Source organism: Acanthopagrus latus, chromosome 22 (genome assembly GCF_904848185.1).
Source record: "Acanthopagrus latus isolate v.2019 chromosome 22, fAcaLat1.1, whole genome shotgun sequence".
Classification (NCBI taxonomy): domain Eukaryota; kingdom Metazoa; phylum Chordata; class Actinopteri; order Spariformes; family Sparidae; genus Acanthopagrus; species Acanthopagrus latus.
This window is the reverse complement of record NC_051060.1, coordinates 14861434-14875428: the sequence shown is the minus strand read 5'-3', so window position 1 is coordinate 14875428 and position 13995 is coordinate 14861434. Positions and strand designations below refer to the sequence as shown.

General features: G+C 41.7%; 2 protein-coding genes, 1 long non-coding RNA gene and 1 other non-coding gene across 4 annotated transcripts in view; all 4 read right to left on the bottom strand.

The window, feature by feature from the left end:
- The window catches only part of utrn (utrophin), a 185651-nt gene extending 179007 nt beyond the window's left edge, over positions 1-6644 (bottom strand). Inside the window, exons 1-2 of the mRNA XM_037085455.1 lie at positions 5672-6644; positions 3434-3599 (exon numbers count right to left, since the gene is read on the bottom strand). Of these exons, the coding sequence (XP_036941350.1) occupies positions 3434-3506 (73 nt within the window). The 5' untranslated portion in view covers positions 3507-3599; positions 5672-6644. The remainder of the gene's footprint in view (positions 1-3433; positions 3600-5671) is intronic.
- A 427-nt stretch (positions 6645-7071) lies between these two features.
- On the bottom strand, positions 7072-9066 carry LOC119011974. Its single transcript, XR_005072316.1, has 2 exons — positions 7653-9066; positions 7072-7540 (listed from the first exon to the last, which is right to left on the bottom strand). It is a non-coding gene; the product is annotated as an uncharacterized LOC119011974 (long non-coding RNA).
- On the bottom strand, positions 9053-9135 carry trnal-uaa. Its single transcript has one exon. It is a non-coding gene; the product is annotated as a tRNA-Leu (tRNA).
- A 1626-nt stretch (positions 9136-10761) lies between these two features.
- Positions 10762-13595, bottom strand: LOC119011973 (syntaxin-11-like). Its single transcript, XM_037085410.1, has 2 exons — positions 13063-13595; positions 10762-11964 (listed from the first exon to the last, which is right to left on the bottom strand). The coding sequence occupies exon 2, from the start codon at positions 11957-11959 to the stop codon at positions 11057-11059; it is 903 nt and encodes a 300-aa protein (XP_036941305.1). The 5' UTR covers positions 11960-11964; positions 13063-13595; the 3' UTR covers positions 10762-11056.
- Between the last annotated feature and the right edge of the window lie 400 nt (positions 13596-13995).

Sequence of the window (13995 nt, the reverse complement as noted above, 5' to 3'; positions counted from 1 at the left end):
AGGAAAAAGGGGTCAGGTGAGTGTCCATTATTGTGTAAGGGTAGTTTAACAACAGCCCCTCACCCCATGGATGATATCTGACCTTTGCACACTGGAATGGGCGGGGGGAGGGGGAGTGCACCGATAGATAATGCTTCAGGAGGGTTGTAGGGTAATCCAACCAGAACTTTGTTAAAACTGTCTGGAAGCACTTTTTAGAAGCTGTTTCAGTCCCTCTTGAACTGCCAGGCCATGTTGCAAACCACACACATCTGGTTCTCAACAGAGATCAGCCCATTAGGTCAACCTCAGGGCCAGAGGTGATGGTAATATTCATAACAGAATTACTCTAGATGACTTCCTTAGAATACATTTTAAATCTTGTGGCCTATTTAATGAAAACAGTGAAAAATGGATCATGTTCTCAAAGCAGAAAGTGATGACCTGATACTGTATCTTATAAGCAGGTAAACTCAAGTCATGTGTTTCAGCCACATAAATTGACATATGGCAGGGGTGACTGTCATAAACTTCCCAACGAAGAGTGATTTTTCCCAAATGGCATTTCTATCTCCAGTAGAGCTGCAACAATAAGTTAATTGATTAGTCAACGAAATTTGTTGCAGACTATTTCTGATAATCAAGTCATCTTTCCAGCAAAAATGACAAATATTTGCAGGATCCAGCTTCTTAAATGTAAGGATGTAATGATACTCTTTGTCATTTATCATAGGGAATGAAGAGTCTTTGAGTTTTGGGCTGTTTGTTGATGACTTTTTTTGCAACACTTTTCACATTTTCCGAAACTTTAATCAGGAAAGTAACTGTCAGATTAATCAATAATGAAATTAATAAAGAGGTGAAGCCCTATTCTTCAGCTTGCACCCTGCACCCACTTTTCTTCGGTACTTTACTGCCTGCTTGCTTGCTTGCGTAACAAGTCAACATGCTGGAAACCATGAGCATCCCTCACTCCCCTCAACAGGTATGAGTGTGCATATCTCTGCGAGTAAAACAGACTGTCTGGCTTTCCAACTTCCATCACAGGAGGCAGAACAGACAACACACGTACACCCCTGCTGTAGCGGTGATCTCACTGTAGTACTAGTTTACATATGAAACATACACCCAGCTGGAATAACTAAATGTGAGCTTCAAAGTGTGTCAGTGTGTCAGGAGTGAGGACCAAAAAAAATACACCTATGAATAAATTCTTTAACCATTCAAACACGCCCCCCGCGGTGGCCGGTCGACCTCATGAACAAGCGCACTAATGATTATCTCACAAGACTCGACTCAGCTGTGAAAACTTTGTTCCACCTGCTCACCACACACACACACACACACACACACACACACACACACACACACACACACACACACACACACACACCTGCTTTTCAATCGTCTCACACTGCCCATGTTTCGACCCCATGTTTTCAACAAATCGCTCGCTTTCTCATCATCCATCTTCCCGTATCTATTCCTGCAGCACATCCTGGTTTGTTAAGTGGTCACAAGATCAATGTTAGCAATCAGTCTCTATAGTATGTAGTTTTCGGATCTTAATTGCTAAAGCTATATGTGTGATGATGGAAAGAAGAGCTGCAGTGTTTTTTTGGTGAGGCTGGATCAATGCATATCTGAATTATAAAATAGAACACCTACTTTCAACCACATTTATGTCACCCCACCGACACACACAAAAAGCACAAGGTGAAGATTAAAAAAGTTGGGTAATTGCCGGCTAGTTACCTCGGTACACATGCACTCTACTTTTCTACGTGGGTTTTTTTTTCTTTTTTTTTTTGGTGTGCAGCTGAGCTACGTGCTAAAATTTCCCCTCTCTGCCATAAAAAAAACATTACTTTTGGGGTTGCTAGGGAAACCTGAATCGTTGTAAGAAAAAGCACTGTGGTCTGAAAACAAGCGCTGTAAATTACAAACTCCAGCGGCACGGCGGAATTCCTGGCGCAGAATCTGCCAGCATTCTGAGGCCGGGCGGGTGGAGAGAGCTGGCACATGGACTGGACAGGATGGATGAATCTGAAGGCGTTCCTCACGGTTACTTTTTGTATTTCAAAGTCAGTTACAGAAACATCGAGGATGGAGAGGTGACAAGAAACAGCACATGGCTCCATGTTTTGATGCCAGCATTCACACTAGATGATGAATTGCTGCTATAACTTTAGTTTAACTATTAACATATCAATAAAGAACCATGTCAAAGAGGATGACCAGTGCTAAATTTTTTGGCATATGCCGATACAACTATTTAAAGGTAAACATCAATAAATTGGCCGATAAATGTACATTTTTTGCTATGACCCCTCAACTGTCGTTATCAACACTTGTGACAAAGATATGTAATGGACATAAGTTATTTTACAGTTTAACAATAAACTTTACTGTCTTTAATGACATCAGCGGACTAAAATAGTAAAAGATACTGGGAATTTGGCAATTTTTAACCACATCATGCATCTTTTTCCGCATTATGAGCTCTAAAACAAACAACTAAAAAAGACTTTTAATTTCACTGAAGCATATCAGACAGTTTCCTTGTTTTCTTCTTTGTTTTCTCTTGCCACTGCATTATATTTATCAAAGTGGTAGGACTCAGGATATGGACTTTGACGTATTCATTCAATACACAATGAAAATCATCCTTATCATCAGAATCGTAAACTTACCACATCATCTATCCAAATTTTTATTGCAGCCTCTACGATTTGGAAATTACAAGTTCCGTTCATTGATTCACTTTGCATTTCATTAGATAAATACATAGTGTGAAATACACACTACCATGCTTTTCTTACATTAAAGACAAACTAAAGGTCTCCATTTATCTCTCTTTGATTTACAGAGAATATCAGAGCCAGAATTCTACATGTTGTGCTCCTCTCCAAAAGTTAAAGGTTCGCTCGGCTGAATCACTCAACTCAGCTACAGCAACAACTTGTTTGTCATCTGTCTCTCTCTTTCTCTGAGGGTGGCGTCTACAAAAGATTAACCTATGGAATGATCCACAGAGAAAAGGATCACAGGGTGCGGCCCTCTAAACCCATCCCCACATTCTTGTCTTCCACTTTCTCTGCTGCCATTGGTCCCCTTTCCTGTGACTTTCTCTTTCTCCTCGCAAAACATGTTACAATCAACCATCTCCTGTTCTCTTCGTGCCTTTGTTGCTTTGCCTCTATCCCTTTTCCCCTCGCCTCCATGGGAACTGAGGTGAGCTCAACACAACAGGATCTGTGGCTCTGTCAGTGTTTCCTCTCAGCTACCACTCTCATGCACGCACAACAAAATGCTTTCTCCATGCAACTGTAAGCATTTTGCCCTACACACACTTGCACGCTCTGCAGGTTGTGTGTCCCATTTGGAGTGTAAAACAATAAACTTAGCCTCGTGATAACGATGTCAACAAAGGCCAAAACTATTGAAAACATACCAGATCTCCACTTGATGATGTCGCTGAACTCTTCATTGGCTCCTCCCTCTGCGGTGTCACCGTGTGATGCCATGGTTAGCCGATAAATTCAATGCCTTATTGGTTGAAATTATGCCAAACGTTCCCAGGCTTCTTGGCACACAGTGCACCAGCCCTCTTTCTGCACCTGTAAGTGAGAAGAAATCAGTTTCATTCCTGCTCACTTCTAACTGAAATGCAGGTCTTTCTTTAGCTCCTTTCTGCTTTAATGTGCTTTAAGCAGTGGAAATAAGCTCAAAGGGAGGCCAGGAGAGTGGAGGTGTCACATGCGTTGGAGCCACACACACACACACACACACACACACACACACACACACACACACACACACACACACACACACACACACACACACACAAAACATTCAAACATGGTCACGCAGCAGCCCGCAGGAAGATCTGGCACTTCACGGGGAACACCGTGGGTCGTTAAAATGCAAACAGCTGTTTGAGATTTTTGCGTCGGTGTCCGCTCAGCAGTGTCGGGGCAGAACCAGAAACTGGTTTCACACAATGGCCTTAGGCTGTCAATCTTATGTGTAAAACGACCACTCTGAGAGTAATTGATGCTGTAATAATGGACAATTATGTTGTAGACTTAGCTCAGGAGCAAACTAGCCAATAATCTAAGAGTCTCAAACAGCCACAAAGCATCAAGCAGACATGAAATTGGTCTTTGGCTGGCCACCAAAGACATTCGTGTTTGTGTGCTTATTTTGCTTTGGTTGGCCCCCACTAACCATCATACACAGTTCAAGTCTGTTCGCATGTAATGGTTTCTTCTCATGTTCAATACTGTTGAACCACATGCTGAACTATGACGTTCATTCCACTGCCATGAGCAGTAAAAGTGTGATTGTTTTCATTTTGTCACAACAAGTTAATATCAGAAGTACCTGACAGCTTTATGTGACCATTATGCAACCAAGTAGTGCTTTTCATTGGACGATTAAGGGTTGTTTAAGGTTTAACCATAACCATAGACCAGAGGAGCTAACCCTGGACAATGATTTCTTGTACGTGATTAGAGTGTCCTCCAGGGAATTTCAGAAGATTATATTACTTCTGAGGTTTTAATGCCATGTAGTAAAGTACATGGAGTCGCTTTGAGAATCGCTGACAGACAAACCCTAAGGTCAGTGAAGAGTTACACTTCTACATGTCATGCACTTTTTTTTTTTCTTTTTTTTTTTTTTTTGCAGACATCGTTGTTTTCTGTCTGTAGTTTTTGCGGCCTCACCAAAGATGCCTCCATGTGTGCCCGGTTCTCAGCGGCTCCAAAAATGCACCACCATCTATCACAATCTCCAAATGTACATCTTGACCTTGTGCGTAGGTCAGCTGCTGCAGCCTCACATTGTTGCAGCTGCTCAGATCTGCTTTTTTGAGTATGAAAACAATGCTCGTGCATGCGGTCTCTTTTAATTCAGGGTATCCTTTCATTAAGCCATGTCCACTCCCCCCCCAAAATAGCTGGCTTTTACCATGAAAGGAGTTTATGTGCAGTTTTATCGAGCAGTGCCTGTTCAGTCACAGTTCTTGAGGGATGATGCAAGACCCAAAAATAACAACTGTAAACTCAAGGAAAAGGCAGCCCCATCTATCTTGCTGGTGTCTTTACAATTTCAGTTCCCCTCTCTCTGTGTGTGTAGGGGGTAGTTAGTTTTGACAACCCAGGCAAAACAACTGAAGGGATACGATCAGCCAGATGAATCTGAACTATTTTAAGCTGTGAGTGTAGATCAGCACTTGCAAGCTTGATTTGAAGAAGAGATCAGACTCAATGCCTATTTAATCTAAAAGATGTATGTGTTGAATTCATTTTGAGAGATTATCGCCTCCCTGACTTGATTTTAAAAAAAAAAGGGAAAAAAAAAGAACACAAACACACATAAAGGGAGATTCAAAATGCAAATCTACGGTGGTCTTGTGGTTAATGTTTTATCTCTGCGGTATTTGGAGCCTGGTGACTTTTAACCAAGCAATTTCAAAGCTGCAGTGTTACACAAACTGCTGGCTACACGCAAAAACCTCAGGTCCAGTATGAAACAGTGATTGTTTGATGGTCCGTTTCAGCATTTTAAGCTTTTTTACAGTTTCTTTACTCTCAGCCCCTGACTATGAACTTCACCAGTAACTGTTGTGTTCCGTTGGCACAATGACGCTTAACGTCTTTCTCAAATCCAAAGCACACACACTCACCTTTGCTGTCACCGAGGAGTCAGGAGACGTGCCCCCTCAAAACAAGTCCAAAACGTGTCGAGTGCGGATGGACAGATACGGGTGAAGTGTACTTTGAGGTTGAAAAGTTGAAAAAGTACATCAATGCAGTTGATTTAAGGCATTTTCTACGAGGTACGAGGCACTCTTCTTAACTAACTAACGTTCACTAACTGAGCTAACTCCAGCAGGGAGCCGTCCTCCAGCGCATCCAGTCTCCGCAATGTGCCAAAAGGAGAGCTTCAAGTGACGCCTTCTTCAGCAAAACAAAGCAAAGCACAACTACCGTAGTCCTGAAAACACAACGGCGGGCTGTCTCCAGGAAACGGAGAGATGGTTATTACATTTCACGGGTGACCGCCGCAATACTGTGCACTCAGGTCCCACAACTTTGTTCCTGTTGCTTACTTGACTCTTTCTCCCTGCCGCTTACAGTGATGTTAAACTCCACAGAGCTAGCTAAACACGGCGGAAATGCTACGGCGACGCCTTCGAAGTAAAAGGGTACACTCGCAGGAGCGTTGTACCGGCCCGCTTTAGCAGTCTCCCCCGTTGCCTTTAACAATGGCCGAGCGACTGTAGGATAATTGTGGATATCAAAGGTATTAAATATACTAAAATTTGCTATTTACAAACAACAGTCATCGTTTTTGGAAGCCACTCCTCAGATGTAGCATCTGTTAGATTTATTTTGAAGGTGTAACCGGAAAGCGCAGCGTCCAATCCCTTCTGGCTTGACGCTGGTCTCGAGCCTTTCCCCCTGGCTGTAAAAGTTTTCCTGACGCGAAGATGGAAACATGGCGCGGTGGGCGTCACGTGACGTAACACCAGCGAAACCAGTGATTCCCACTGGAAAACAGAAAAAAAAAGTCTTGGACGAGAAACTATAATGGAATAGGAGGACCGTAACTGGAATATTCATCAGGCCAAAGGTCTTCAAAACTTTTCCACATTAAGGCACCGAGGAACTGATTACGAGAGGCCATTTGAGCCATGATGGTTTTGTTCTAACAGCCTATGTGTGTATGTGACATCTTATTTTATTCACTAATATGATGCAAACTGTTACTTCAACTCCCAATGAAAGCATCAAAAATGAATCTACTGTATCAGTGTTTTATCATGTATCAATTGTATTGTTATTACGGCTAAATTAACATGTAAGAAGCATTTTAATGAAAGCAGGACAAGGCAGAGATACTACTTTAATCACTGTCGGGAAAGTTAGTTGAATGACTGTGCACAGTTAATAATCAGATCAATGTAAAAATGCCATATTTACCTATAAAACGTGGTAAGAAGTGAGTGTCATGACCCAAAAACCATGTAATTTTCATCACACAGAAAACATCTAGCTGTAAATCCACCATGAATGTACACAGTCAAAACAAATAACCTTTAATTCAAGAATAAGAAACTTTGTTTATGTAGCACCTTTCACACATACAATACAAATCACAATCAAAAAAGAGTTGAGCAGACAGCCAAAATTGCTGTCAAAACACAATTAAAAAGGAAGAGGGTCAAATTAAAAAAAAAAAAAAAAAAAAAATCTAAATAGCAAAAACAATGTACAGTAAATAACCCTAATAATAACAAAAACAATTTGTATTATCATTCCACCACCTCTTGCTTCAGGTTTCATTATATTACACAGCGTGATGTGTTGGACTGAAAAGAAACAACTCTTCCTGTACCATAGGCGACTGAATAATAGATTAAGAGCCCATTGGAAAGAGTCCGTGAGGCTTCGGGGATGCAGAGATGTTGATCTTCCATTGTGAGCCCTCATCCTTCTCCCTCCCTCTTCTCAGTTGTCAGGGCTCTTTTGTTGATGTTTCCTCACAACAGCTGAAAGAAGAGGCTCAGTTTCACAAATTAGTGCTCTCTTAGGCCTCGAACACCTATCAAGTGACAGCAGATTTATTTGTTGGTGTGCAAGAGGGCAGGTAGGAATTCTCACCTAGGGTTCGCTGTATTTATTAAGATGGATTTGTGATGGATGAGTTCATCTGGAAGGCTCCATGCAGACTCAGGCACTGTCAGTGTTTGTGAACACGGCAGCGCAAAAGCCCTATACGAAAGTTAAGAAAGTTTCGGAAAATTTCCATCTACAGTAAGCTTCTTGGACCCATGTGACTACAGCGCAACACACTTTTAGATACCACTTTACAAGAGCTACAGCTATTTTCTGTGAAGCCTTTCCTGTGGCAGATGCAGATGACTGGGTATCCATGAGTCCAAGGCATCGCCCTTGTAGTGAAATTATAGGGGTGAGTGTGTCTAGGCCTTCACTTGGCCTGTGCTGGACTCCAGCCCACAGACTACAAGAAGGGCTTAGAGCGCCCTCTTCTGTCTCAAAAGTGTAACTACTCCTTACAGAAAGTCAGTTACCTGGAGGGCTTCCATACAGAAAAACAGCTGACAGACTCAGAAATTTCTAACCATGTTCCCCACAATCACCAGGTAGCAATTAATGTTGTCATTGCCAATGCTCCTTTTTCTGTTTACTCTACTTCATTCTTCTTGGTTCTATTGTTAGTGTGTTAGGCACTGGTTTATTGCATTTACTCCTTAAACACTTTGCATGTTGTATATTTCGGTTATATTCATCACTTGTATCGTCCTAAACCAGGCCCAGTGTATGATCTCGACCTGGGGTACCCACTGGTAGTTGCTGGGGTTTTTTTCTATTGTACTGTGCATTATTGTTGCATTCTCTGGTGCAAGAATTTCCTTTGGGATTAATACAATTCCGTTATCATATCTTATTGTTATCACCACATTGGCAAATTAATAATATATGCCGAATACATGGACACTTTGATTCTAAGGTCAAGAAGGAGGCAGGATTGTACTGTTCTCAATATCTGAACAGCTGACTTTGTTTTGCACTTCATATATTCATATAAGATCTGGCGCTCTGGATTCCATCTGGCCATTGTCTGGGTGAGTTCAGGATTAATTTGACCATAGAACAGAGTTTCCAGTTTTAACCATTTGACATCTTTACCACATTATTACTGTGACATAAAGGTATTTTTGAACAAGAGACTGCCATGAAGGACAGTTTACCTTCAAGTGCCTTTTATTATTTACTTATTATCCATATTTTATCACATTATCACTATCCAACAAATGGAAGCCACTTTGCATTTTCTCAACTAAAATGATTATTTCACTGTTTTTGCCAACATCTGGTGGGACAAAGCCTTAGTTTATGTACAACGCATGCTAACGTCTCCATGCCTGATTTCATGTATCTGTATGTAATCCAACACGCAGGCAATCTTGAGTTTTATGCACGTGTTTGTTTAAACGAGGTTATTTGGGGATTTAGACTATGACACCACCAAAAGGGTATACCAGGAGTGGGGTTCGAACCCACGCGGACATATGTCCATTGGATCTTAAGTCCAACGCCTTAACCACTCGGCCATCCTGGTTTGCACACAAAATCCCACCGCATTTCCGCATCAAGAAATACACATGAACTCCTATGATTTCAATATTTTAGCCCCGAACAGCAACGGTGCGATGAAAACGCACCATTTTCCGCTCCTGTATGAAAAACGCCCCATGAGTCGAGTTCAACGACGATGCTAGCGCTACGCTAGCAGCTAAATTCTAAAGAAGCAGACTGGAGCCAACTTGCTAATGCCATGATCAGTGCCAAGACAGCACGGCTTCTTCACAAACTATCGTCGCAAAACTTGTGCTGAGTTTAAGACGTTTTAGCACTATACATAGTACTGCTACGAGAAAACACAGTGGCTTTCAAAAACATCCCTGCTTTATTCATCGCTATGTTCTCTTAACCAATATGGAGTTAGCGTTAACTAGTGAGTAACCACAACGCGCAGCTAACACTGTTAGCATGCGCTAGCTAGCTGATAAGTAACAGCAGGTTTGGAGCTTGGCACGACACGGTTACTGAACTGTAATGTAAGCCACACAGTGAACTGTTAAACTATAATGTTACACACGACGACCAAATGACGGCGCAAAGCAAAGCAAAAGCTCGGTAACACCAAAGTCTGGAGTTCTTCGCCGATTCTTACGGGAGAAGTTCCCGACCTCGGCAGGAGACCTGAAGTGAAACTGATCCCGCTGAGAAACTTGTGTTGCTGCGCCTGTCAGACTGAAAGGACTGAAACTGGACAATAACCAGCAGCAAGCCGTATGTCATTCATTTAATTGGAGGCTTTTTAAAAGTTACATTTAACAGTTTAACAGTACTTTATTTACAAATTGTACTTTTTGGTGACTCTAAATGACACTGACATGTTGTATCTGCTATATATGAAGAAGACAGGGTAGACATTGTCAAGTGTATGACTTGTAATGTAATCAGTTTTAATTATAAAAATAAAAGCTGTCTTACCAGTTGGGTACAACAGGCATCTGTCCCAAGGCCCCGGGCCCTCATCTGACTCTGGTACTACTAGTTGGTTCAAATGATCACGATCAAATGCAGCTTTGTTTGTGAATATGGTGATGATATACACTACTAAAGCACACTAATATGATTCACCAATTAATGTGGGTGTTACCCATTTAGCTAAACAGCTCACTCATTTAGTCAGAAAATACCTTGGCTGACCTGACAGGATCATATGACACGTCTCTTCTCCATTCATACATTCCAACAGCTTGTCTGACTCATGGAAGAATCTAGAAGAGCCACTCGATTTGTCTTTTCCCCTATTCATTGGTCAGCTGTGTAGGTATTTAAAAATGTACACATCTACACATCAACATAGCAATTTAAATCAAACTTACCTTTTGCAATGTCACCGGCATGAAACGCCTCGTCATTTTTGGCAGTGTCAACTTTCACTTTCTCACATCATAGATTATTTTAATGTCTGTCAGGCTGAATCTCCTCCCACTTAAAATATGTTTTCTCCTAAAGTACAACCACACAGATAGTGACATTATGATGATTATTGATATTTCACTCTACTTTTGCAAAGTGACCACAATTGTTCCATATTCATAAAGACCATGCGCTCTTCTTCTTCCCCCTTCTTCAGTGCACTGTGTTGATGCTCTGCTGAGGAAAACAATCCTTTTTTAATTCACTGAAACACTATTTATTTTGCACATCATAGTACTGCTTAATCGATTCACCTTCAATTTAAACATTTTTAAAATTAAATGCAGACAACCACTATTGGATTGATTTTTAGATCCAAACAGAAGGATCAGTTATTCTCTTGTAAATCAAATTTGGCAAGTCATGACGCTGTAACGCTTAGATTTACCATGAAATAAACTCATTGCATTAGAAGCTTTTCAGCTGTCCATTACTTATTACACAGTTCAATGTTTTTTTTCAGTCGTCCATAAAAATCCAAATAAGCCCTACAAAGCTTGTTCGTTTCTCCAACAGGGTAAACAGGGACAGCACTGGAGAAAAGGGTTTTTCTTCTTGTATTTTAACGCCGTCTTGATGTGGACGTTGATCTTTTCCACATATTCGTCAGTGGTGCGCACGTTGGTCTCAATGTTATTGAGCATGGATCCCTGCTCCTCCACCAGCACGGCCATCTGCAGGAACAGATCGTGCACCTCCTTCAGCCGGGCCTCCAGCTCCACCAGCTCCTTGTGTCTGCCTTTGATCTCACACATCGCCCAGCGTGACGAGCGTCCGCCCTGCATCTGAAGGCTCTGGGACAGCTCGGTCCATCCCTCACCACCTTTGTGCACCATCACATCCAGCTGATCATCAGTGATTTCAGTCCCCAGTATTGAAGCCTGCCTCTGGATCCTCCCCCGACACGTAGTCCTCTGAATCTCCTCTGCCTTGTTGTAGTCAGTCATGGCAGCGTGGAAGGCCCGGGTCAGTGTGTCATGCTGAACTCGGGCTATGCGACTAACAGCAGAGTTGGGACCTTCCCTCTCCTCCAGCTGGCTGCTCTCTTTACCCAGGGCCTGAAGGCGAGCATACAGGCCCTCCCCACGGTGCTGGATCCCTCTGGCGATGGAGTCGGAATCCTTTTTGAGCAGAGTGAGGCGCCGCACAGAGGTGCCAAAGCGTTCGTTATGGGTGCTCAGACGCTGCACCTCTAAGTGGAGCAAGGAGATCTCCCTGCGTATGGAGTGGGCCTCCTTCAGGATGTCTTCAATGGTTGAGGAGTTCTCAAAAACCACTGCCTGCTGAGGCAGAGTCACTTTGTCCACATCATATTCATATCTGTCTATCTCTGGTTCGTAGTCCTCATCCTCCTCACTGATGGTGCGGAGCCTCTCCAGCATGTCCCTCATTCTGCCTGAGAGACCAGAGTAAAACAAGATCTTGATTAATGCGCTCATATCTAAGCCACAATAAATTTTACAAGAAGTTTCATCTAAGGGTTCTCCTTAGAATTGTGTTTTTTCACCATTTTCTTCATTGTGCTATATGTTCATGTACATGTAAAAGGTCTTAAACACTGCCTTTAATTCTGTGACTTCTTGAAGTCACACTACATCAACATGTCACACATTTTCATTTTTTATAATCAGATTAGAACTGAAGCTCAACAAGGCAGCGCTGACCAGAGACAGTATGCAGTGCTGGCTCAGGCATGTGTGAACTGACCAATCAGAGCAGACTGGTTAAATATTGAGGAAAAGAAAACCAAGAAAGGCTTAGGGCTTCCAGACAACTAGGAAATTCCTGGTTAGCTTTGGGTATAATGTACGTAAAATTCATAATTCAAAGTTCAAGCACCCTCAATATAGTAACCCCCTTACAGAAAGACGTGACATTAAACATTGTGTATCCTGGTGACAGTGTGTACAAAGGTTCAAAGTTCATTTAGCAAGAAAAATTATACCACCATTCCAAGGCTTAAAAAATGTCAGCTTTATATAACGACTGATACACACACTGACTGATCATTTTCTCTGCAGCAGGTTTTCATTCTCTCAAAACAATGACAGCAGTCACAGTTCAAAAGCTTGTTGGAATGTGTTTAAACCAGGAACAAGGAAGATGTCTCCTTGTTTAAAAAAAACAGACATTTCCTTTAAAAGTAGGCTTGTGGCCGAATATAGTGTTGCACAATATGTTATATAAGTAGCTCTAAGTAAATTCATTAAAACTTTTAATATTGTAGCTCCTACTACTGATTCTTTCATATGGTCTGGAGACAGAAATTCCATTTCCTCATAGCATATTAATAAAAAGCTTATTTTAAAAGCAGTCACAATGTCTAATGAAACAACTAAATGTCTTCTTATTGGCAGCCATTGAGAGAGCAGCATCAGCCTTTCCAATATGTTTGGGTGGTGCAGCACTAATTAACTCCCATCAATTATCCACTTGACTCTGTTTCACATGTTACCTAAGAATATTTAAAACAAATATCATTAAAGTGTCTTACCTCTTGTGACTGGCTCCCACACAATTGGAAAAGCAAGTAAATCCTTTCAAAGTGCCTCAGTGAGATTTATTCGGCCGAGGACGCTTGGGAGACACATCCTTATATTGCGATGAAGGAAGCTGTCTGCTGTGTGTTCAGTGTGTGGCTGCAGTGACTGCCGCCCCTTCCCAGATGACGGACGTGGGCCTTCCCACTGCAACACACAATACTTCCTTTAAGTAAGATGCACTATCTTGCTCAGTATATTTTCTCTTGAAGAATGACTCGACTTGGGTCAATTATGTAAGACAGCATTCCTGTGAAATATTGCTTCCAGGACAAGAGTTTAAAATAAAAGATTTTAAAATGAACCTCTAGTCTCACGCAGTGCAAGTTGACTGATTAATGTAGCTTTTGTTGATTGGTTAAGAAATGTGTTTGTGATTAATGGTTAAATGTTGTATTCAATTGTTTTGTGAAACTGTAACTCTTGGAAGGCGAGACACATTTCAGAGGAAAATTCTGACAATAAAGTGAAATCAAACCGATATCAAGGAATCAAGTGATGCCACCTGTGAGTGAGTGTGTCTGTGGTGCCGATGGGGTGGGACGCTGGATGATCCAGGAGGCTCAGGGTTGGACAGGAGTAAGTAGAACATGCCAGGTATTACATTTTTAAAGGGTAACTCCATATGATATCTCTGCTTTTGCTGTATAAATAATTTGTTTGTAAACCCTTCATGATGAGTCCAAGGGGTGTAACAGCCAGACCAGCAGACTTTCCAAAACTCCAGACTTTTCAAAAGCTGGTGCCTACATTACCCACAATGCAGCTAAAAACCACTGATTGACATCACATTAGGAGCAGCACTCGCTACTGTAAACACACTTCAGTGAGTCATATTTATGGAGTTTAGGAAAGCTTTTCAATTTATAACATATGTTTTAATGTAT